Here is a 23,299-nt window from a genome sequence, read left to right as displayed (position 1 = left end):
TCGGTGATGTGGCTTTGATACCACTTGTTAAACTTGGAATCGTTTCACAAGTGATAATTACACCACAGTTTAGAACACGAACTGCAGCAACTGTTTATTGTTGCTGATCAACCAGAACCGAAACAGAAACAAATTGCTTTGATCTTCAAGCTACTGATTGCAATTGACACAACCAGAATAAACCAACTAATGATTATGCTTTATTGATAAAAGACAAACTAAAAACTCAACAAAACACCAATACAAGGGTATACATATATACCCCACGGTTCACAATCCTATTCTATATCAAATACATAATTTAACTCAAAAACAAATAGGACTAAATAGATAAGACTAACTTATTAAGATAAGACTAACTTATCAAATTAAATAATAAACAAATTATTATTTAAAAATAATCTCCTCCAAGCCACCCCATGAGATTTTACCGAACCGCCCTTCATAAAGTAATATCGCATGTTTAATAATACCTTCAATGATAAAATTAGTGCATTTGAAAACATTGAACTAACTAGCTAGAAAAAATTCCTAGATACTTCATTGCTTTTGCAAACGTTAGATCAAGGTACAAGTGGACTATTTTTCAAACTAAGGTTGCAAGTGCATGTGCTCATTTACCACATGGCCGCAAAAAGTACTTATCACTTTATAAAAAGTGATTTATCTCATACGGGCATTGCCTCTTAATAAAAGTATGTTCACTTCATTCTTTAAAAAAAGCATGTAATAAAATTTTAGGGGTTTTATGTTTTACAAACTACATTCTATGAGCACCCACAACGTGAGTGTTGTGGGTATGGTTTGTATGAGGTGGCGCATGGACGGACGGGAGGGAGGGAGGGAGCTGCTTTTGGAGGGAAGTTCGTGGAATGGGGTTTATGCGGCTGGAATTGTACACGGACCACAGATGGGCAAAAAATCAAGTGCGACCACCATCTTTCTCTCTCTCTCTCTCTCATACGTACGTGTGTTGTGTATACACACACACAATTATATTATAATACTTTTTAATGAAGTTTGTGAAAGTTTGGTGTTGTGGAAGAAAGTGAGAGTTTTTTAATAACGTTTGGAATCTGATATGCCGCTGATGTATCGGTTTGTGGAGGTTCAGCGTTATGGATGCTCTAAATTTCCATTACACTAGGGCTGAGCGTTTTTTTATGGGTACCGGTACCGATACGGTTTGGTATGAAACTGGTATTCCCGAATTTTGCACGAAATATTGGTATTGTACCAGTAACGAACCGATATTATTAGTTTGGCGTTCGGTCTACTTAGAAAATGGTAGTGTTGTAGTGTAGGGATGAGCTCGGGATGGTACCGGTACAGACTGGTATCAATCCCAAAAATTGAAAATATTTGGTACCCGTACCAATAAAATTGATATAATTTTTATATCATCCCTACACTGCAACACTACCAATAAAATTGATATAATTTTTATAAAACTAATAATAAATACTAAAATAAGAAAAATACGACCCAACGTCACGAGCATGCGTATCTCACGTTTAAAGAAAGTTAAACCCACCGGGCCATTACCTATGGTTGTCTTTTCGATCAATACAAAAAACATTTGACCAATAGATATATAACCAACGAAAAACATTAACGATACAAAATCTTTAAATCATAACTTTACCCAAATTTCAAGTCTTGAAAATAATTATTAAAATTTGGTTTGATAACCTAATGTTTTACGTACAATGTGAAGGTCATATATTGTTGGTAAGATTAGGTTGTTTCGTAAACACAAAAATCCATCCTAACTTCAACCACACCGCACCTGATTTAATACTAAATATTGCCATCATAATACTTTCCATTCATTTCCTTCAATCATCCACCATTTTTTAACTTCTTCTCTTTCATGTCATAACTTATAAATACCCATTGAATACATTTGTATAGCGCGTGCTCGCTCTCAAGAACACGCGCGTACAAAATGACAGGACCAAAAGACGATAAATTCGCCCCACATCCGGTGAAAGATCAGCTTTCAGGAGTCGAGTTTTGTGTCAACAGTAACCCCCCTTGGGGTATGTTTTTCCTTTTTATTAGTTAGAAAGCTATGATATTTTTATTTAGTACATATAACATTATAACATATGTTTCATATTTGAACTTTATGCTATGTAGCCGAAGCCGTTATTCTTGCTTTTCAACATTATTTAGTTATGCTGGGGACCATTGTTATTATATCTTCGATCATAGTTCCACCAATGGGCGGCGGCCATGTAAGAAACTAAATCCAGTTAGTTTGAAATTAAATGGTTTTCAAATAATTCATTTTAATGTGCAGGTCGAGAAAGCTCATTTGATACAAACAATGTTGTTTGTGTCCGGATTTAACACATTGTTGCAAACATTGTTTGGGACACGGTTGCCAGTGGTGATCGGAGGATCTTTTAGATTCGTCGTTCCTATGCTCTATGTCTCTTTACAAAATCGTTATAGCTTTTACCTTGATCCGGTTGACGTATGGTTCTATGCTAATTACTTTTGTTATTGAAGTCTGTTAGTTTTTTACGAGTAATCATGGTACGAGAGGTTTGATTTTGCAGAGGTTTCGTCATACGATGAGGGGAATGCAAGGAGCGCTTATGATCTCTTCACTTCTTCCTATCTTGCTGGGCTTTCTTGGTATCTGGAGAATTGTGGTCAGGTTTGGTTTTAATAAATTTCAAATATATCACAAAAGTATGCAAAATCAAACATGACAGAATGAATTGGACTATGAAATGTAGGGTTTTTTTACCTCAGGACTCGATTGTCAATCGGTTAATTTAATGAGTAAACAAGAACAATGTGATAAAAAAAACTTATCAGAATAAAACTGAAATCTTTCAAATAGGTGACGATCGAACACAACGTTATTTTGAAACATCACAACTATTTATATAATAATGTGTCAGTTAGCGGTTATAACTGCCGGCAGTTATCCGGTTATTACAGCGGAAAAAAAACCCAGCGGTAACTTAATAGTAGCTAATGTTGATCACCTAACTTGCGACCGATGCACAAGTTGCTACTTGCTAGTGACCGCTGGTTACAACTGTTAGTAGTTGCTTCTTATGAATAGTAACTTAGTACTGACGAACGTTTGTCATTACTGGACCAAGTTGCTACTAATTAATATAACTTACTACCGGCGTTTATCATTGATAATCAATTAAAACTGGTGATCAACGTTTGTCTAGGGCTACCTTTTCGAACTCCCAAGTTTTTTACTTCTTAAAATTACAATAATCTCGAACAGATGTACGCTCCACTTGCATTAATGTACATTATAATTTAATCGTCAATTGAACATGATCTTAATCACACCAATCAGTAACATAAATCCCTTTAAATATAAATCTAATCATAATACAATGATTTAAATGACGTTAAATCATCTGATTGAAATTTTCACTCAAAACTGGATTCAAGATTTATTCGATGGATGCAGGTTTCTAAGCCCTTTATCCGCCGTTCCTCTAGTAACACTTGTCGGTATTGGTCTTTATGCTCAAGGATTTCCTCTGGTAATCAAAATACTTCCTTAATATACATTGATTCAAACCTATTTGGAAGATCATGAGCCCGGTGATCAAAAACTATTTACACCCTGAAATCTAAACCGCGCATACCTTTTGTAGTTGGCTGAATGCATCGAGATTGGGCTTCCTGAGTTGATTTTACTAGTCTTATTTTCCCAGGTAAGTCAAAGATCATGACATTATTATCGTCTTGGGATGAACTTTACTTGATTATAGAAATAAATGAACTATGCAGTATGTCCCTTACTTGTCGAAATCAAAGTGGCTTGATCGGTTTGCTGTCCTGATCTCTGTATCAACGGTATGTGCTTATGCATCCCTTCTAACTGCAGCTGGCGCATACAAAACTAGACCACCCAACACTCAGTTCAGCTGCCGTGTGGACCGCTCTGGTCTAGTAAGTGGTGCTGCATGGTGAGACAATGGTACCATAGTGGCATAGTTGACTTTCCTCAATAACTTTTGTGGACTTTTTGATAAGTAGCATGGTTCTGCAGGATCAAGTTTCCTTATCCATTCCAATGGGGTAAACCCACTCTTCATGCTGGAGATGCTTTTGTAATGCTAGCAGCGGCTTTCGTGTCTCTTATTGAGGTTTGATTATATATAAGTACTAATTAGTGATCCCATGTTCACGTATCCCGTTTCATAAGTTCTAATCTATTATCTTGTTTACAGTCGACGGGAACTTTCATTGCAGCAGCGAGATATGGGAGTGCCACACATGTACCGTCTTCAGTTTTAAGCCGAGGTGCTGCTTGGCTGGTGAGAAGTGATGATATTAAGTTGCGTCTAAAAAGAACACCACTAGCGTATCATATGGGCCATATAACAGAGTGATGGATGTAGTTTTTTATGACCTTCTTTTGTCCTATCACATGGCCCGTATGATATGACATGCTCTAGTGTGTTGACTTGAATTGCCTACGGCCGTATAACTTCATACGACCCCTATAACTTTATACGGCCTGTACAACTTCATGGGGCCCCTACAACATCATATGGCATGTATGATGTGACACGCTAAATAGTGCAACCTTTTGGGGTGGTGTTTGTATTATTGTATAGCAGCCCGCTAATATTATCATTTATTTGATGTCACTTCTAAAGTTGCTCAGTTACAAATGTGTTTAATCACTTTGGATGAAATCTTACAGGGACTTGGTATCTTGATGGATGGAGTATGGGGTACAGGAATCGGCTCAACTGCATCAGTGTATAAAATCAACTTAAAACGCACACATATTTTTAAAAACGGATTCTTTTATTTTTGTTCATTAATGATGTCTTTTTGCGGCGTTTTTGATAGTGAAAATGTAGGCCTTTTGGCTGTCACTAAAGTGGGAAGCAGAAGAGTGATTCAGATGTCTGCAGGATTCATGTTCTTCTTTTCCGTCTTTGGTGTGTTCTACTAGCTCCTGGTATATAATTAGCAATCAGATATTATCACTTTTATGTATCTTGATGATTTTTTTACTAGGAAAATTCGGAGCAATCATTGCTTCTATACCGTTACCGATCATTGGAGCTCTATATTGTGTCTTGTTTGCCTACATGTGTAAGTATAACTCTTCACCTTTAATAACAGATAACTTGTTCATTGTTTTTATTGATTATGGTTTTGAGCAGCTTCTGCTGGTCTAGGATTACTTCAATTCTGCAACCTTAACAGTTACCGAACAAAGTTCATACTAGGTTTCTCACTCTTCATGGGACTTTCGGTCCCACAATATTTCAACGGTTACATAGTAACAACCGGAAACGGCCCTGTTCGCAGTAGATCCATTTGGGTACTTACAAATATTTTCCGCAACCATTTTTCATAATAAATCTTGTCTTTAATATTTATTTTATCCTATTTTTATGCAGTTCAATGAACTAATGGTTGTGATATTTACATCTCCGCCCACTGTAGCCGCCTTTGTTAGCATGTTTCTTGACCGGACTCTCGGTTACAACCACAAAGATGTTAGAACAGATGGTGGAAGACATTGGTGGGGAAAGTTTAAGTACTTTGAAAGAGATGTTAGAAGTGCAGAATTCTATTCACTTCCTTATGGTCTTTCTAAGTATTTTCCCTCTGTTTAATTATGTTTTTTTGTTTGTCCATTTAGCCAATTTGCAGGCTTGTGTTTTTGTGAATATGATTGTAATATTTTTATATCAAGAATGTATCTTTTCCTGGTGCCAATTATAATAGAGCACCTTAGCTTATTATTCTTAGATGGATCTTGCTTGATCGTGTAAGTGTAGTTTATGTTATGCGGTATGTCATGTCATCGCATATGCATTTGGTGTGGAAATAGGCTCGGGTTATACATACACCAGGTAGGTTATTCATACACCAGGAGAGCCTATACCAGTCATATATGGTCTATATGACTCGTATAGGTGCATAGCCAAGTACATTCTGACATACTATATATATGAGTTGGAAAATCTATACGGCTCGTATAGACTGCAAAAAGCTGCCACACTGTCACCTTTGTACGCATGTCAATACATTTATGGCTATACGACTCGTATAGGCCCTATACGAGCCGTATAGCCTTATTCACACACCAGGGGGCTAGTGTTTGTATATAACCACCCGTGGAAATAAAGGGTGTTGGTATATGTATACGGCATTCCTGTACAGGAGAAATAGGGATAAATATAGGGATGAGTTCGGTGCCAGTATCGAAAATACCGATATCAAAATTTGCCAAAAATAGATACCAGTACCGAAAATGCTCGGCCGGGTACGATACCGATACCAAAAGCAAAAAGTCGGTAATACCGATACCATTTGTTCATCCCTGGATACATATAAGAGAGGGAATTATTAATGTGTAGGGGGGGTGTAGAGTCAGGTTAACATACAACAATCCATGATTTATCTTAACGCACGCGAATCACGCTCAAAGGCAAAAACAAAAGGCTCAAAGCATATACAAAAACGCACAAGCCAAAATACAAAAATGCTCAAGCCAAGATACAAAAACGCTCAAGAATATCGTAATAAACTCAAAAACGAGTTTCGCGAAGAAAAGTAAAAATTGATCAAGTAACGATCCAAATCATTTTTTTCAGTGAATCGATGATTAATTGGGTATGTATTTATAATTCCGAGATGTTGGGATGTGATATCATGGATCAGTTTCGTGAATATATGTATTTTTGTATGTTAAGGATTATTATATTCTATCATATATATATATATATATATATATATAGGGGAGAGTTATTTTGAGAACCATGGTGAGTTTTAAGAACTTTAAGAACTCAATTTTGAACCACACATTTAATTAAATGATATGAAATATGTGACTGGGATTAAATTTAATTTAAAAATGAAGCAGGAGAGAGAATAAGTATTTTTGATAATTACACAAGTTTAAACGTTAGTTACACATGTGTAAAAAGTCGATTTGGTGTGTAAAAAAATACCGTAATTTTTTGTACATCACTTACACTTACGTATTACACATGTGTAAAAAAAATTCGAAAAAAAAATTGTTACGTTGAGTTCTTTCGAGTTCTTAAAACTCAAAGTGGTTCTCAAAATAAATCAATCATATATATATATATATATATACACGCACTAGTTTTTATTCCCCCCGTATTACGAGGTTGTTTTATATTGTTTGTTCTAATATATATTTATTTTTGAATTTATATTTTTTTATTGTATGAAAGTTAATAATATATTTATGGTTTGATGATAATTGTTTCACAAATAAATGAGATGTTATAACTCGATTTAAAAGCTATATGGTTCTGATGAGACCCAAGACCCGTTTATTATTTTTACTATAAAATTGGTTTTTTAATTATAAATAATATTTATGAAAGTTAATAATATATTTATGGTTTGATGAGACCCAAGACCCGTTTATTTTTTTACTATCAAATTGGTTTTTTAATTTAAATAATATATATATATATATATATATATCTTTTTTAAAATAAATAAGATATTAATTTTTATTATATCCTATTTTATAGGATTTTTACATCAATAATTTGGTGAGAATAATTTTTAATTTAATGAGATATTATAACCCGTTTAAGGAATATCTGGGTTTGGTAAGACCCATACCCATGAATCCGGGTCAAATGCATGAGAAGTCTCCATTTAAAAATCAAGCAAATCTGGCGACTCCAAAAAAAGGGGGAGCGACCACATCGCGACACGTAGGATTTTTATGTTTTCGTTTATATATATTATAGATATAGGGGATAGATCTTGCGAGAAGTGATATTACAGCGAGAAGTGCGAGAAGTGAATGTTTAACTCAATTAATCTCTAATTTCACTACCTTTCTTATGATGATACCTACATGTATGTAGGTTGGTTGTATTTATGTCTTAGCTACACACATTCAAACCTACCTACACACATAGGGCCGTCTCCGAGAATACAAAAAAAACTTGGGGCCTGGGACATGAAAAACAAAAGGCCTTAAAAATACAAAAAAAGTCAAAAACTCTTATATATTTTAGACAAATGTGATAATAATAATAATAATAGTAGTAATAATAAACAAATTTTTTTTAGCAAAATGATCAAACAAAAATACTTAAACGAATCCAATGCTCCACAAGCATTTTTTTTAATGACCCTTGATCTCTAAAACATCGTTCTAAATAGTAATAATCGTCAATCCGTTAAGTCTTTCTTAGAACATTGTTGATCGTCCGCTACCCTGAAAACATGTGTATCTTCACATTTTCTCTATTTGCGTTTACTTAACTCTTCTTCTATTTTTATATTTGTACGTTTTTTTATTAACTGATAAATGTTTAGCTTTAGGGGGATAATATATATATATTGAAAAAATTAACAAAAAAAGTCTATGGATTAACCGATGTTATATTAATTAATAGAATTAATTAATTAATATGAAATACAGATAATTACAAACTCCAAAACATTAGAATAAAAACATGTGGACCTTTAGGGGGAGCGGCATTTGATTGATGCTGGTTGTTATTATTTATTATTGTTATTTTTAATTGTAAAAGTGAGGGGAGTGATGGGCCTGGTCCAAAAAAATACATATATATAAGTCTTTTATAAATCTATGGGCGCTTAGGGAGAGTGGGCCTGGGGCTTGAGCCCTCCATGCCCTCCCCTTAAGCCGGGCCTGTACACACACACACACACACACACATATATATATATATTATAATACTGGGCTCACTCTGGTTCGCGACACGCGAAAAATGCATCAAACTGGATTGTTGTTTTAAAACTCAATACCAAACCCTAGTTGCCTCATAACCTCTCACAACCGTTACCACACGAACACACACACACGCACACACAATTGAGCGATTTCTAAGATTTTTAGGTGCTTGGAAGTACTAGAGATCGTATCTAACCTCTAGGAATTAGCACACGAAATTCTTAACTCTCAATTTCATGTTTTCTTTTAAGATTTGTATGATTCTTGATAAAACCCTAGCCTGTCCAAATAAGAATTTTATGAAATAAAACTCATGTCTAATGGTTTAATATTTGTTAGTATGTTGTATAGATGCTATTATTATGATTGAAACTTTGTTTTGATTGCTTGTTCTTAACTTGCCATTATAGGAAACTTTTTGATATTGTGGGATTCTAGAATGATTATCTTGATGTGCTAACGAACGTTGTTGATTATATGTTGTAGTTAGGTGATTCTAACATGTTTAGATGACTTGAATGGTAAAAATCTAGTGTGTTGCTAGGGTTACTACAATTGAAAACTTTGTTAAAGATGAGATAAGTAGGACTTCATGTTAGACATAAAACATTATCATGATTGGTTTAAACATACTAGTTAGGATGCATGAAACTATTTGGTATGAATTGATTATGAGTTGATAATGTGTTTGCAACATACGAATTTAGGTTTCTGTAAATAGAAACTTTAATGACTCAAATGGTGAAACTTGAATGTTAGTCTCGTATGATCGTATAGGACCCTACTAGCTCACCTGAATGATATATACTTGCTTGACATATGAAATGTGTTGATTATGCATGCTAAGTCATGAGTTGTCAATGTGAAAACTTTATGACTCTTGATGTGTAGGATTGATGAAGTTAACATGCATGCTTATGTAAAACATTCTAGATATGTTAGATTTGATATATTAACATGCTTAGAAGTATTGGTGTGTAGAATTCTTGGAAATTAGAATTCCATGCATGGCTTACTAAAAACAAAAACTTTATTGATGATAAAGTATGATATTTGCCATGTGATCACAAATAAATATCTAAACACTAATTGAATCAGCAACGGGTTATCAGGTCAAACTTGGTCAATTGTGTGAGTTTAAACATTAAGTTTAAGATTTTTTAAATACATGGATTTCGTGAACCTACAAAGACACACACTTATAGTCATCACTTGTAATGGGTAGCGATTAGTTGGGCACTGAAGAAACACTAATCGACCCCGGGCAGATTACGGATAATCTGGGGGTTAAATAGATGTTTCCCACGAGGGTAAGGTCCGGCAAAGATGGTTGTTCTTCTGATGACCTGCAAAACAGACACCGTGAGCTCGTCACTGAGAAGGGGGGGTACCTCCTTGTGACCACCCTCCGGCGTGAGAATCAGACTAGATTGCTCTTGAATATAAGTGTATATTAAGAGAAAAAGCTAGAGGGAAGATATCAGATAATATATGAAGATATAAGATAATGATACCGTTCCAAGGTGTTGGAGTATTTATAGCCGAAGGTAGGTTTCCAAGCAGGTACAGCTGGGTGAATAGTATTCATGTTCTATCAACTGTGGGCTACGCACGTGCCATGCTGATGGTTGGTGGGTAGGCAGCGGCTGATAGTGACCAGGCCGGTTGTGTACTATTCCTTTTCCACCAACTGCAGGCTATGGATGTGCCCCGACAGGGGTTGGTGAGTAGGCAGCGGCTGATAGTGACTTTAAGTACTAGAGTGTGCTGCCCGTCGTACTGTTGTCAGTGAGCTGTCGCAGCTTTGGTCAGATCTTTTGTCCATACCTTGGCAGGTACAGTACAAAAGATCCTCCAGTATCGTACGGACTGGCTCATTTGGGCGGGAGTGTTCCCGGCTTTGGGTGGGAGTGTTCCCGGCTTTGGGCGGGAGTGTTCCCGGCTTGCTCATTCCTTCTTCAGGTGACATTACTGAATTATTTGAGAGTTAGTGCCTTGTGCGTGTAGCCTTGCTGTGCGGGTAGCCTTCCCTGATGGCTAGTATCCGTAGCTGCGGGAACAGGCGGAGTACGTCGACCATTGGGAGGCGTTTCCTGCGGGAGCAGCTTGTGTACTGCGCGTAAGGACGTCGCGTCTCTGAGCATGGTGGGTCCTGCGGATCCAGTTGGTCTTTGCGCAGACGTCCCTCTAAAGTGAGTCTTGCGGGTCCGACTGCGCAGACGTCTCTGTTTGAGGTGAGTCTTGCGGGTCCAACTGGGCTCTGCTGGGACCTACCTCTTCAAGTCCCCCCAGTCCAATGTTCTTCTCATGAATTGTTAATAAGTGAGGTGAACTTTTGGACTTAAGCAAAGGGGTTTTGAAAAGGGTTTAGTTTTAAGGTCTCCGCGGGGATTCTTCCCGCGGGTTTCCTAATGTCACGTGCAGAATTTCCCACTGTTCTGCTTGATCTTTGGGTATGATGCGGGTAGGTGTGTAACCTCCTCGCACGTCGGGAGCGTTAAGTTTCATTTGTGTAGATTCTCCACGGGGTTTTGGTAGTTTTAAACATAGTGATCAATTATGTTAAACAACCAATTCCATCTTAGAGCTTCCAACAATCTAGTTCTCAACGTTCCCGCTATGCGGGAATGTTATATCCCTTTCCGCAAGCATGGCCCAGAAGATCCTTCTTGGTTTCAATTCCCTGCGGAGTGCTAAGTATGTGAAGGGTTTCGCCTTGACACTGTACCCGCACTCGTCTTATAGTTACTTTACTTCCAATGTATTCCTGGCTTCAATTCCCTGCGGGTGCTAAGTATGTGAAGGGATTTGCCTTGACACTGTACCCGCACCCGTCTTATAGTTACTTGGTTGCCGAGGTATTCTTGGCTTCAATTCCCTGCGGGTGCTAAGTATGTGAAGGGTTTTGCCTTGACACTGTACCCGCACCCGTCTTATAGTTACTTGGTTGCCAAGGTAAGGGGTATAGTCCCGCTTACTTTTGAATCTTTTTGACTTGCGTTATAAACGTTGTATGACTTGCTCATGCATATTATAGTTTAATTTGGCACTTGTTTTGCCTCATAAACAATATATGATTCGCGCATGCATACTTAGTTTAACTTAGCAATTTTCCGAGTGTTTTGAATAAGTTAACCGTTCGAAGCGCGATTGTCAATAGGTTAGTGTTCAGTTTCCTCTATCATGATTGTGCGGATAGGACCGTCACTTTCATTTAGTGGGATGACCAATCTTCACCTATAACTGACCTGCGTGAAGGTTTGCCGTTTTTTGTGTTTATGCGGGTTTCGCCGCCGTCCACACGCAACAACTTCCCCACTTATTTATGCGGTGAATACCGGCGTATCAGTGTGGAAAGTTCATAAGTATAAAGGTAAAGCTATCAACACAATGTGAAAGGAGAATCATTTCCATTAGAAGTGGCTCTGGGCCTTTTCTTTATAAGTTTGGAATTGATCTACATGTAACATTTGCGTAATTGAGCTCCATTCCATGTTCTTGGGATGGGGGTGCCATCGAGCCTTTCGAGCCGGTATGCGCCCTTTCCCAAAACTTCTTTGATAATGTATGGCCCTTCCCAGACCGGGGCCAGCTTTCCTGGGCGTTCTTGGTTCGAAGCCTCGTTGTTACGCAGTATGTAGTCTCCGACATTGAAGTTGCAGAGTTTTACCCGCGTGTTGTAGTACTTTTGCATTTGTCGCTTGTAGTTCTCTTCACGCGCTGCGGCTAAGTCTCTGCGTTCTTCAGTTAGCATAAGGTCTAACCGTCTTTCTGCATTATTGTCTTCTGGTTGAATCATGACCCTTGGTGAGGGTAGACCAATTTCGACCGGGATCATGGCTTCAGTGCCATAAGTGAGGCTGAACGGGGTTTCTCCCGTACTTGCCTTTTTCATCGTTCTGTTTGCCCAAAGGACGTGTGGAAGTTCGTCCACCCAGCCGGATCTGTGTTCCAAGAGTCTTTTCTTTATGCCGTCGACGATGCTCTTATTTGCTCTTTCCACCTCACCATTACCCTGTGGGTGCGCCACTGAGGTAAAGGTGTGGGTGATTTGAAGTTCTTTCAGCCACTGTTGTAGCTTCTTGTCAGCAAAGTTGGTGCCGTTATCGCTCACCAAATTTTGTGGAAGCCCGAAACGACAAATAATAAATTCCCAAATAAATTTTTTGATATGTTTTGCGGTTGTTTGGGCTAAGGGTTTTGCTTCTATCCACTTGGTGAAGTAGTCGATGGCGACCACTAGATACTGAACGTTCCCTGCTGCTGTGGGAAATGGGCCTGTCACATCGATGGCCCACTTCTGAAATGGCCATGAAGAAGTGACTGGAACAAGTTCATTCTTCGGGCGATGCGTGTTGGGCGCGTAAAGTTGGCAAGACCTGCACTTTCTGATGTATGCCAGCGCATCCGTATGCATCACCGGCCAAAAGTATCCTGCGTTGTTTAGCTTAGCTACGACAGCGCGTGGACCTGCGTGTATCCCACAGATGCCCTCGTGTACTTCCCTTAGGAGGTAGCCAGCATCTTGGTCGTCCACGCATCGTAAGAGTGGGCCAAGAAAGTTACGTCTGTAAAGGATGTCATCGATGAGTTGATAGTTCAGTGCTTTACAGCGTATTTTTCTTGCCTGTGTTTTTGACTCTGGTAGTATACCCGCCGCAAGGTAATTTATTATTGGTGTCATCCACGTTTCTGTGCCGGTTTGGATGACACAGATTTCCTTGTGTGGGACTGAGGGTGCTCCAAGGAGTTCAATGCGGATGTCCTTTCCCAAGTGGGTGAAGGCCAATGACGCAAGCTTGCTTAACGCATCCGCAGATTTGTTTTCGCTACGCTTGACGTGTATGACTTTACAATCGTTAAAATCGCGCATAAGGGTTTTCGCTTGCGCGAGGTACAGGGCCATTGTGTCGTTTACGGCCGTGTACGTCCCGTTTATTTGGTTGGCTACTAACATGGAATCCACGTGGGCTTCCAAGTTCTTCACTCCCATCTTCCGCGCAATTCTCAACCCGGCCAAGAATGCTTCATACTCAGCTTCGTTATTCGTACTTGGAAAATCCAGTCGAATAGCGTAAGTGTATTCTTGGCCTGCTGGGTTGGTTAGTTTTAACCCTGCGCCTGAGCCCTCGTTGCTGGCTGCTCCATCAGTGTAGAGTCGCCAGACATCATCGATGTCCTGTAATGGGTAGCGATTAGTTGTAATGGGTAGCGATTAGTTGGGCACCTATTTCTATTTGCTTTCGTTTTGAATACACGCAACCAAAGGTGAGTCACCACTTCTTTTGCATACGTTTTTCAAGGAGAAAACATGAACGCTTTCTCTTAGATTTTGCACTTCCTTTATATCACTTGTGTACTAAACACACACATATTATGAAAGTCCTTACACACTAAGCTATTAGAACGAGATTAACACGATAACTTTGAGTACCCAGGCTAGTCGCGCCAGCACGACTGGGAGTCGAACATGTGTAACATTGGCCTAGCATCTACACCATTGTTTATGATAGGCATGGTGGGAGGCACCAAACATACTTCGGCAGCTTCGGTTCAATCGTTTAGTAACTTGTAAACAGGCTAGCTACCTAAATATATAATTAAATTATGCATTATCTGACAACACTTACTTTTATTAAAACTTGTGAACTCACCAACCTTGTATTGACACACTTTAGTATATATTTTTCTCAGGTCTCTTAGGAAACACATTGGATCTTTCAGCATGCATGCATTTGGAGTCTCATCATTTTCACAAACATGTTATTTTGCATGCTCCGATAACCATTTTGAGTTGTATTGCACATGTTTACTTTTGCTTCCGCGTTATATACATTTAAATTGCTTTCGCAGGTTTTTAAACAATTTGAATAATTTCCACTACTCATGTTGAATAAGGATAAACAGCATATATAAATTCATATGCGGTTGTTCAACATGACGAGTGTTTGGATCCTGGTGTGTCACATGGCTCGCGGTAAAACCCCCAAGTGAAAATTTGAGGGTGTGACATATGACGCAATAATAAGTATGCAATTAATGTCGAGATGTGTAATTCGTTGAGAGAATTGAATGTCGTCTTAACTTCAATTAATAAACAAACTTTGGTTTAGTTAGGCTGATCGCTCACTTTGACTTTTGATGATTTTATGGTGGTCGGCTGGTCGCCTTAAATATATGTGGTTTAGAGCATTCTCATCTAACCCCCTATTTTATGTGTGTAGTGTTTTTATAGTTTAGAGAGTGATTTAGGGTGTTGTGAGTGAAATTTTTTTTTTATTTTAGAAAACGCGGTGTTTTTTCTGTATATTTGAAAAGCTACTGTTCACCCCCTATATTTTTTAATATATTCTGAGAGTTATTATGAGTGAAAGAAAGATACATGATACAGATAAAAGTATAAAAATATTATTTAATTGAAAGGGGGAAAGAAAATGTAGTGTGTTTTAGTATAATTTTAGAGTTAAGGATAGAGAATAGGATGAGAATGCTATTAGGTGAATACACTAGAGTTGAATTTTTGTGCTATTTATAGCAAGACCAAATCCTCGGTGGCTTGATCAATGGGAAATATTTGAAACTTAATTATTGATTAAACAAGAAACTTGATTGAAATTAGTTTTGGAACTTTGGTGATTTTATTTGTTCTCAATTGGAACTTTAGTGATAAACCCTCGCCAAGCTCAAAAATTTTGACGTAAAGCAAACAAAAATCTAGACACTAGAAAAAAAAGTGAGGACAGAAAGAAAAATCGTGCCCTCTGCAATAGCCTTATTATGTATTTGCTTGTATGATCAAGCTTGTTTATATGCACTTTGGTATATGATGGGTTATTTTTTAACCATGTATTGGAACAACTTACGCCATGCTATCTATCACATGTCGCGTGCCATGTTTTGGTCAAATTTCATTTTTATAAGTAACGTATGGATGTTCTGGAAACAAGTTGTTAACTTTATAAAGATGCGACTTTTACAGCTGTAAATACACTTTCTTAATGATTTGTTTATAGTTTGCTTTAATGATCATTAGATTTTTTCACGAATCAATATTCTAATTTCACTGTAGGTTTATGGTACTCCATCTCCCGCTTTAGCTTTAACTTCTGGGGGGTTTAAGAGCATTCATAGTCCTCCACCTCCATCATTATCTCTATAATTACAATAAAAATCATTATATATGCTCTTTCATTTTCAATTAAAAATATTTTTATACCTTTATGATTACTTTTTTTTATCTCATCTACTTACAAACACTTTCAAAATATATTAAAAAATCAACAGGTAAATAGTATCTTCCTAAATATATAGATGAACGATAACATTTTTCTCTTTTTTCCACTCACAACCACATTATACAATATGCAGGATCCACTCACAAGTATACATAGGGTGGGATGTGAATGCTCTAAGTCAATTTACTTAGATTTAGTCATGTTTGACACCTAAAATTGACTTTTGTTAATTTATAGTCAAATTTTTACATAGATTTTTTTTATAAAAAAAATTGTAAATTTTTTATATAATATTTATCACTTTCAAATAAAATTTTAAAGACAGTAAGATATTACCTTAACACAACAAAATAGGTTCACATGTTTTGAGAGGCCAATATGATCAAAATAGCCTCACATGGCAGGTACATGATGAGGATTAAACGATTGTTGAGTGACAACATATAAATCTAGGACTAACTTTTGTAAAATACAATTTTGGGAGTTTGACCTTTTTTCTGGTTAAGTCGAATCCGTAGATATAATTATACGACAATAAAAAAAAACTATTATATACCCTAATACATATTTAACTACTTTATGTCAAGTATGTAATACATGCACATCTCAATAAAATTGTAGACCTTTTGTAGGTGCATTCTATAAAGTGGATTTAGCGTGCGTAATCGCTATAACTACACACAAGTTATACAAAATATATAAATAATTACGCAACATAAACTCTTAACGGGCACGCATATTTACACAACCTATATAAACAATTAGACAAACTATATTTATAATTACACAACGAATGTCGAATCACACACATTGTACGTACACATTAGTATTGAAGTTTTCATTAAAAATCGATTTAAGTATACTGTGTTCAAAATAAAGAAATATACTCACCGTGTGGTGTATTTTTTTCAAAAATACAAAAACTTATAGAATATATAGAATTTATTTATGTTTAAAAAATGATGGAACTAGATAAAATAAAAATTTTAACAGTTTTTGCTTTTCTCAATTATGTCCATGCACCCCAAATATCTCAATCATTGATTAATATGATCATCTAGCTGAATTCCCTCACACAATGCGGTAAGAATACACTTTCCATCGATATATCGATATGACATTGGCGCTCAATATATGTAGCAAGTAAAAGAAAAAAAATAATGAAATATGGTTATGATATGACAAAAGGATATTAACATGTGTTTTACAATGATTGGAAATCATTGTGAAAGAAAGAGTCAAGTTCATGTAGGAAGTAGTTGTTACAGCGAGAATTGACTCTTACTAATCACGTAATTTCATTTTATTTTCCGAATTAGTAATTAAAAGGATATGTTAGTCATATATCTTTTTTTTTGTAATATTCATTTTTAAAACAAGATTAGAAATCATTATATTATTATATTTAAATTGTTTGTTTATGTCTTTTAATCCAAGCTTAATTTGTTCATTATAAATCATTTTCAGTTTTAAACAAAAATCTCATAATATTTCCAGTTCAATAATTAATTCGTAATACCACATACACAATACATTTATGAATTTACACACCATAAAATTTCAACATACACAATTAATAAATACCGCATACCTCTACACATATGAACCTACACCCAAAAAAAAATAAAAATAAACTATTTTCTTATTTCCACATTAAGTGCATATCACGCTAATAACCTACAGTTGCATGATTTTCACATAAATATTTGTAATGTCACCTACACAATACATGAATTGGTGTATGCAATACATGAATCTAAAATTTGATGCATTTAAAGAAATATGAATAAAGATATTTTGGTATTTGATTAACAATACTTTTGATTAGAAAAATCAATGAAGAAGTAACTTAATAAACCTTATTTGTAACTTCGAATTAATTAGTAATAGTAACATAAATTCTACTAATAGCACATTTTACTTCAAAAAAACTACTCACAAAAGACCAAACTATTGTTTTTCATTAAAATCTTGATACTTTAATATGTTGGTGATTACAAGTTGTCATTATAATTTAAATGTATTGATTACATCTACTCAATGACTCTGAGGTTGTTTATAATTTTGTGTTGATCATTCATTATAAGGTCTGATTAATTAAAAGGTAATCTTAGAATCATTCAGTACATCTTTAAATTTTAACCATTAAGAGGCTCAAATCACTTCATAAACCATTAATATATGTCTTTTAATGAACCAAACACACACTACATCCGAGCGATACAAATGTAGCTACTTAATAGATCTATCAAGAGGCTACCAAGCACGCCTTAGAGCATTCATCCCTTTTTTATCTTCAAATCTAAAATTACAATAAAACTCATTACATTTTCTCTTTATTATTCAATTAAATAATAACTTTTTATACATTTATCATTGCATTTTCTCTTTCCTTTGCACACAAACATTCTAAAAAAATATTACAAAAATTATAAAGGATGAACATGAATTTTTCAAATACATAGAAAATTACAGCATTTTCTCTTTCTTTCACAACATCCTAAACCAATCCTTACATCTTCAATGAACCAAACACACACTACATCCGACCGATTCAAATGTAGCTACTTAGGGTGTGTTTGGATTGCTTATTTAAGCAAAAAGGGACTTTTTGTTAAAAGATCTTATTAACTTATGATTTTTTTTAAAAGAAGTTTTTAAATACATGTTTGGATTAGCTTATGTGTTGGGGAAAACCAAAATGACTAATAAGGACACTCTTTTTTAAAAGGAGTGTAATGAGTTTTGAGGGTTGGAAGAGTGTAATAGGTAAATCAAACTTATTAAGTTAATAAGTTACAAATTCCTAACTTTTCAAAACCCCTTTATTTTGCCTTCTCATTAAGTTAAAATTCATAAGTCCTTATGGTTTGCCAAACACCTTATACACTTTATTAACTTTTCAAAAAGTTTATAAGTTATAAGTTGATGAAAATAAGGAATCACAAACACCCCTTTAATAGATCTATCAATAGGCTACCAAGCACGCCTTAGAGCATTCACATCCCTTCTTTATCTTCAAATCCAAAATTACAATAAAAATCATTACATTTCCCCTTTCTTATTAAATTAAATAATATTTTTTTATATATTTACCATTACATTTCCTCTTTCCTTTACACACAAACATTCTAAAAAAATAAAAAAATTATAGAGGATGAACATGAATTTTTCAAATACATAAAAAATTACTACATTTTCTCTCTTTCTTTCACAACATTCTAAACCAATTCTTACATTATAAAAATTCCACTCATAATTTTTGATAACTAGGATATGAATGCTCTTAGATTGATATCTCAACTTCTAACTATAATTTTATTTCTTGCATAATTTTTCTACACATATATAAAATATTGTGTGTGTCATGAGGTAATACCTTAATTGCTCATGGGTGAATTAAATTGATATTATATTAATAATAATAATAATTTTAGATGAAAATGCAATAAATTGAAGAGTTGTTACAACTTACAAATGCATCCCCAATAATGTGAATGATCCAAAACACCCCAGTGGTTTAGTTGACTAGTCAAGACACACCTCCCGAGCCAAAATATTAACCCGACCATATATTCCCCTACTTTGCACCACACACTTTTTACCCTACTCCATCACACACCAGCCGTTGATCCCATTTCTCATCTGTAACATATTTTTTTCACTCCACCTTAAATACTACTCACAAACAAACTCACAGACACAAAAAGAGATTATTATTATTATTATTATTATTATTATTAAAAAACATGTCGTTTCCAGAACCATAAACCATGCGTCCTTCCACCACCGTACTACCACCAGTCTCCGCCGTCAATGCCGTCACCGTTGTTTTAAGCCTTGTTTCTTTTTACAATATTATTATTATTATTCACCATGTCTGATCGGTCCGAATATTGTGGTTTATTTATCTCCGATGATGTCGTTAACTACCACCAGCCGCCGCCGATCGAAGATGCTGTCATTGACTCACTCATCGCCGCCGAACGGAGTCATTCTCCACCGCCGGACTATCTCCTCCGATGCCGACGTGGCTCCGTCCACGTCACCCACCGGCAAGATTCCATCAACTGGATTCTCAATGTATGTTTTGCTGCTTTTTTGTTTTCTTAATTCTTTTCTTTTTAATAATGGTTTATTTATTATTAAAGAAAATATTAATTTACTAATAGTTAATTATTTATTTTCAAAGAATACTAAAACACATGTATTATAAAGCAAATTATGCTAATAATAATTTATTAATTTGTATAGTAAATAGATAAATAATAGTTAGACTAATAAAACATATTTAATTTAAAGAAAATAATTATGCTAATAATGATTAATTTTTTTAAAGAAAATAATAATTTTAAATTATTATGTGCTTTAAGAAAATTTTAAGAATCTAATTATGTTTTTATTTTCCTTTTTGGGTATAATTTAAAATCTATGCAACTATCTTTATCAATCAAAGACTAATGGAACTCTAATAACATTAAATGATAATGAATATATATTTGAATCCTAACTGTATATTAGTTTTTACATATGTATTTTTTTAATTCTTTGATATATAATTTTACATATAATTATTAATTTGTATGAATTAATATTTGTCATGTATTCTAAGATGGTATTTACATATACATGCATATAGTATGCATTACTTTCTTTAATTTTAATCTGAATGCAGGCTCACGCTCATTACCGGTTTCATCCTACAACTGCAATACTTGCCGTCAACTATTTCGATCGGTTTCTCTCCTCGAACGCCTCTCTGGAGGTATATACATTAATATATGTATAGTCAGTCTATTTGAAATTGTATATACCAATGATAATGAGGTTTGTGAACACAGTGTGATAGACAATGGAAATTTCAATTGTTATCAGTGGCGTGTTTTTCATTAGCTGCTAAAATGGAAGAGCCTGAGGTACCTTTGCTATTGGATCTCCAAGTTTCGGACCCTCGGTTCGTATTCGAACCCAAGTCCATTCAACGAATGGAGCTTTTGATAATGCAGAATCTCAGATGGAGGCTTCGATCGGTCACTCCATTTGACTTTCTCCATTATTTCATTGTTAAGCTCCCGCAATCGTCGTCTACAAACCATGACCATTTACATTGGAAATGCTCGGATATTATCGTTAAAACCATTCGCGGTAATTAAACCCGTCTACAAACCATGACCATTTACATTATTTCATTGTTTTAATTTTGTTTTGTTGAATTATCGGTTTTTGTTGAATGTGGGCAGTTATGGACTTTTTGAGGTTTAGGCCGTCAGTGATTGCGGCAGCGACGGTGATATCCGTCGCAGGCGAAGGTGTGGAGGTACCAGAGAGCTACTACGAGAAAGTAGACAAAGTAATTATTTATTTTTATCTAACAAAAAAACGCATTCTCTAACTATATTCCTAAATTACATATTTTTTTAATGTTATAAAAACACCTTTTTAAAATACGAAAGACTTATCCGACATTTTATACACTTAGGCTACCTGGTATTGACTAACTAGAAAAACAAAGTTAAAGCGTCACGTCAACACCACATGAACAGCAAGTTATTAACTAATCAACTTTTTAACTAACATGCGTTTGGAGGTGGACCCCACTTGATTTTCTATATTCATGGGGGTGTTAAGACATTAACGGTAAGAGAACAAGTGTGACGCCCGCTTCAACGCCCGTCTGTATACAGACTGTGTAATGTTTAGGACGTTAACATGCCTAAGTGGCATTAATAACGCCCGACAATTTGATACAAAATTATTATTGGTGATTTAGTTTGACCTTTTTGACAGAAAGTGTGAAATTTGACGCATGAAAAGCTGTGATAAATTGAAAAAACGACTAATTCATGATTTAATAATAATAATTGATTTATTTCTACAGGAAATGGTGAGAAGCTGTCATCAACTAATGGAGGAGTATCTGGTCGACACGTGCCCCTCGGTCGATCATAAAGCCACAAGACCAGCTGACCACCCGCCGCCGCCCAGTCCTGACGGTGTGCTGGATGCGGCTACATGTGTTAGCTGTGACACCCGTTCCGATGACCGGAATTTGGTTCAGGTACTGCCGGAGGAAGAAAGAGAAGGTAAACGAGCAAGGACAGACTAATGTTCAGGAACAAGAGCCATAGGGAAGCAAGCAATTTCTTATATTTTATATATTATTACTATATTATATCATGTTTAAAACAAAGTGAACTTTTTTATTTTTTATTTTTTTTTTGTTGAAAACTTGAAATTAAAGTTTTTATATGATATATAAATTATATATTAATATTATTAATTATTGATAGCTGGATGTGAAGTGGTCAATTAGCTGGAATAATTATGATATATAAACACTAAACACATTCTAAAATCATCCATTCTTTATTCTTTTTTACCTTTTTTTTAACGAGGAAGTTTTTTAATTCCTTAAAGACTTTGTCTCAAAACCCAATTGGTAATTTGTAATATGTAAAAGGATTTTTCACAAAACTTTATTATTCTTTTAATTTGTTCGTGGAACTTGAACCCAAAACATTTTTAATCCAAAACTGTTTAAAGGTTTTGTGTTTGCCGGCCATTGATTATTATTCTTTTATTTAGTTGTATAAGATTATATTTACATATAAAAACTTTAATGAGGGATCACTTCTTTTTATTTGCTTGTTTGACTACTTTTTTGCCAATCATTCAGTAAAGTCACATGAAATAATACATAACTTTAATTTTCTCGTATTTATATTCTGTAAAAAAAATACATTTAGATATAAAAAATATTAGTAAAGGATCACTTCTTTTATTTGCTTGTTTGACTATATTTGTTTTTGTCAATCACTCTCTCAAGTCACATGAAATACATTTAGGAGGTGTTTGGTACAGAGAATGGAATTGTAGAGAGATGGAATAAAGAAATGGAATTACAGAGAAAGGGAATTGGTCTGGAGAATGAGAATTGATTGTTCTGTTTGGTAGTACAGAGATTTCAGTAGAGAAATATAGCTGAGAATCATTTCTCTTGTTTGGTACATAGAAAATAAACAGAGAATTATATCAACTTTATCATTAGCACAAGTATTTTATTCATAACAAATATTTATTAAAAAGTAAAAAACATATAAAAAGATGCATAAATTCCAACCAAAATATGCATTGATCAAACCAATTCACATACAAAACATAGTTTTTAAGCAAAAAACATCAACCATAGTTAAAACCAATTCACATACAAAACATACTTCAACCATATACAACTATCCCATTGAACCATCGGTATACAACTCGACCATCTCAATTTTCTCTTCTATTGTCAACGCAAGAAAAGAACGTCCTAGATCCACATATTTACCAATCAAATGAGCTGCTTTGA

General features: G+C 35.1%; 1 protein-coding gene and 1 pseudogene across 2 annotated transcripts; both read left to right on the top strand.

The window, feature by feature from the left end:
• Nucleotides 1–1,736: 1,736 nt before the first annotated feature.
• LOC143599873 (nucleobase-ascorbate transporter 4-like) lies at nucleotides 1,737–5,759 on the top strand. Its single transcript, XM_077077722.1, has 14 exons — nucleotides 1,737–2,042; nucleotides 2,143–2,240; nucleotides 2,306–2,482; nucleotides 2,568–2,668; nucleotides 3,455–3,530; nucleotides 3,645–3,704; nucleotides 3,781–3,959; nucleotides 4,043–4,139; nucleotides 4,224–4,310; nucleotides 4,703–4,761; nucleotides 4,855–4,946; nucleotides 5,026–5,103; nucleotides 5,175–5,335; nucleotides 5,415–5,759. Exons 1-14 carry the CDS (start codon nucleotides 1,949–1,951, stop codon nucleotides 5,631–5,633), a joined length of 1,578 nt encoding a protein of 525 aa, XP_076933837.1. The 5' UTR covers nucleotides 1,737–1,948; the 3' UTR covers nucleotides 5,634–5,759.
• Nucleotides 5,760–19,681: 13,922 nt separating this feature from the next.
• Nucleotides 19,682–22,159, top strand: LOC143599872 (cyclin-D4-2-like; annotated as a pseudogene). Its single transcript, XR_013147372.1, has 5 exons — nucleotides 19,682–20,034; nucleotides 20,627–20,716; nucleotides 20,793–21,096; nucleotides 21,192–21,301; nucleotides 21,830–22,159. The product of XR_013147372.1 is annotated as a cyclin-D4-2-like (transcript).
• The last annotated feature ends 1,140 nt before the right edge of the window (nucleotides 22,160–23,299 follow it).

The sequence above is a fragment of the Bidens hawaiensis genome, unplaced genomic scaffold (genome assembly GCF_021521415.1).
Source record: "Bidens hawaiensis isolate Kalapana, Puna unplaced genomic scaffold, B.hawaiensis_p1.1 tig00053018_1, whole genome shotgun sequence".
NCBI classification, from domain to species: Eukaryota; Viridiplantae; Streptophyta; class Magnoliopsida; order Asterales; family Asteraceae; genus Bidens; species Bidens hawaiensis.
The sequence above is the reverse complement of the archived record's forward strand: the minus strand, read 5'-3'. Positions and strand labels throughout refer to the sequence as shown.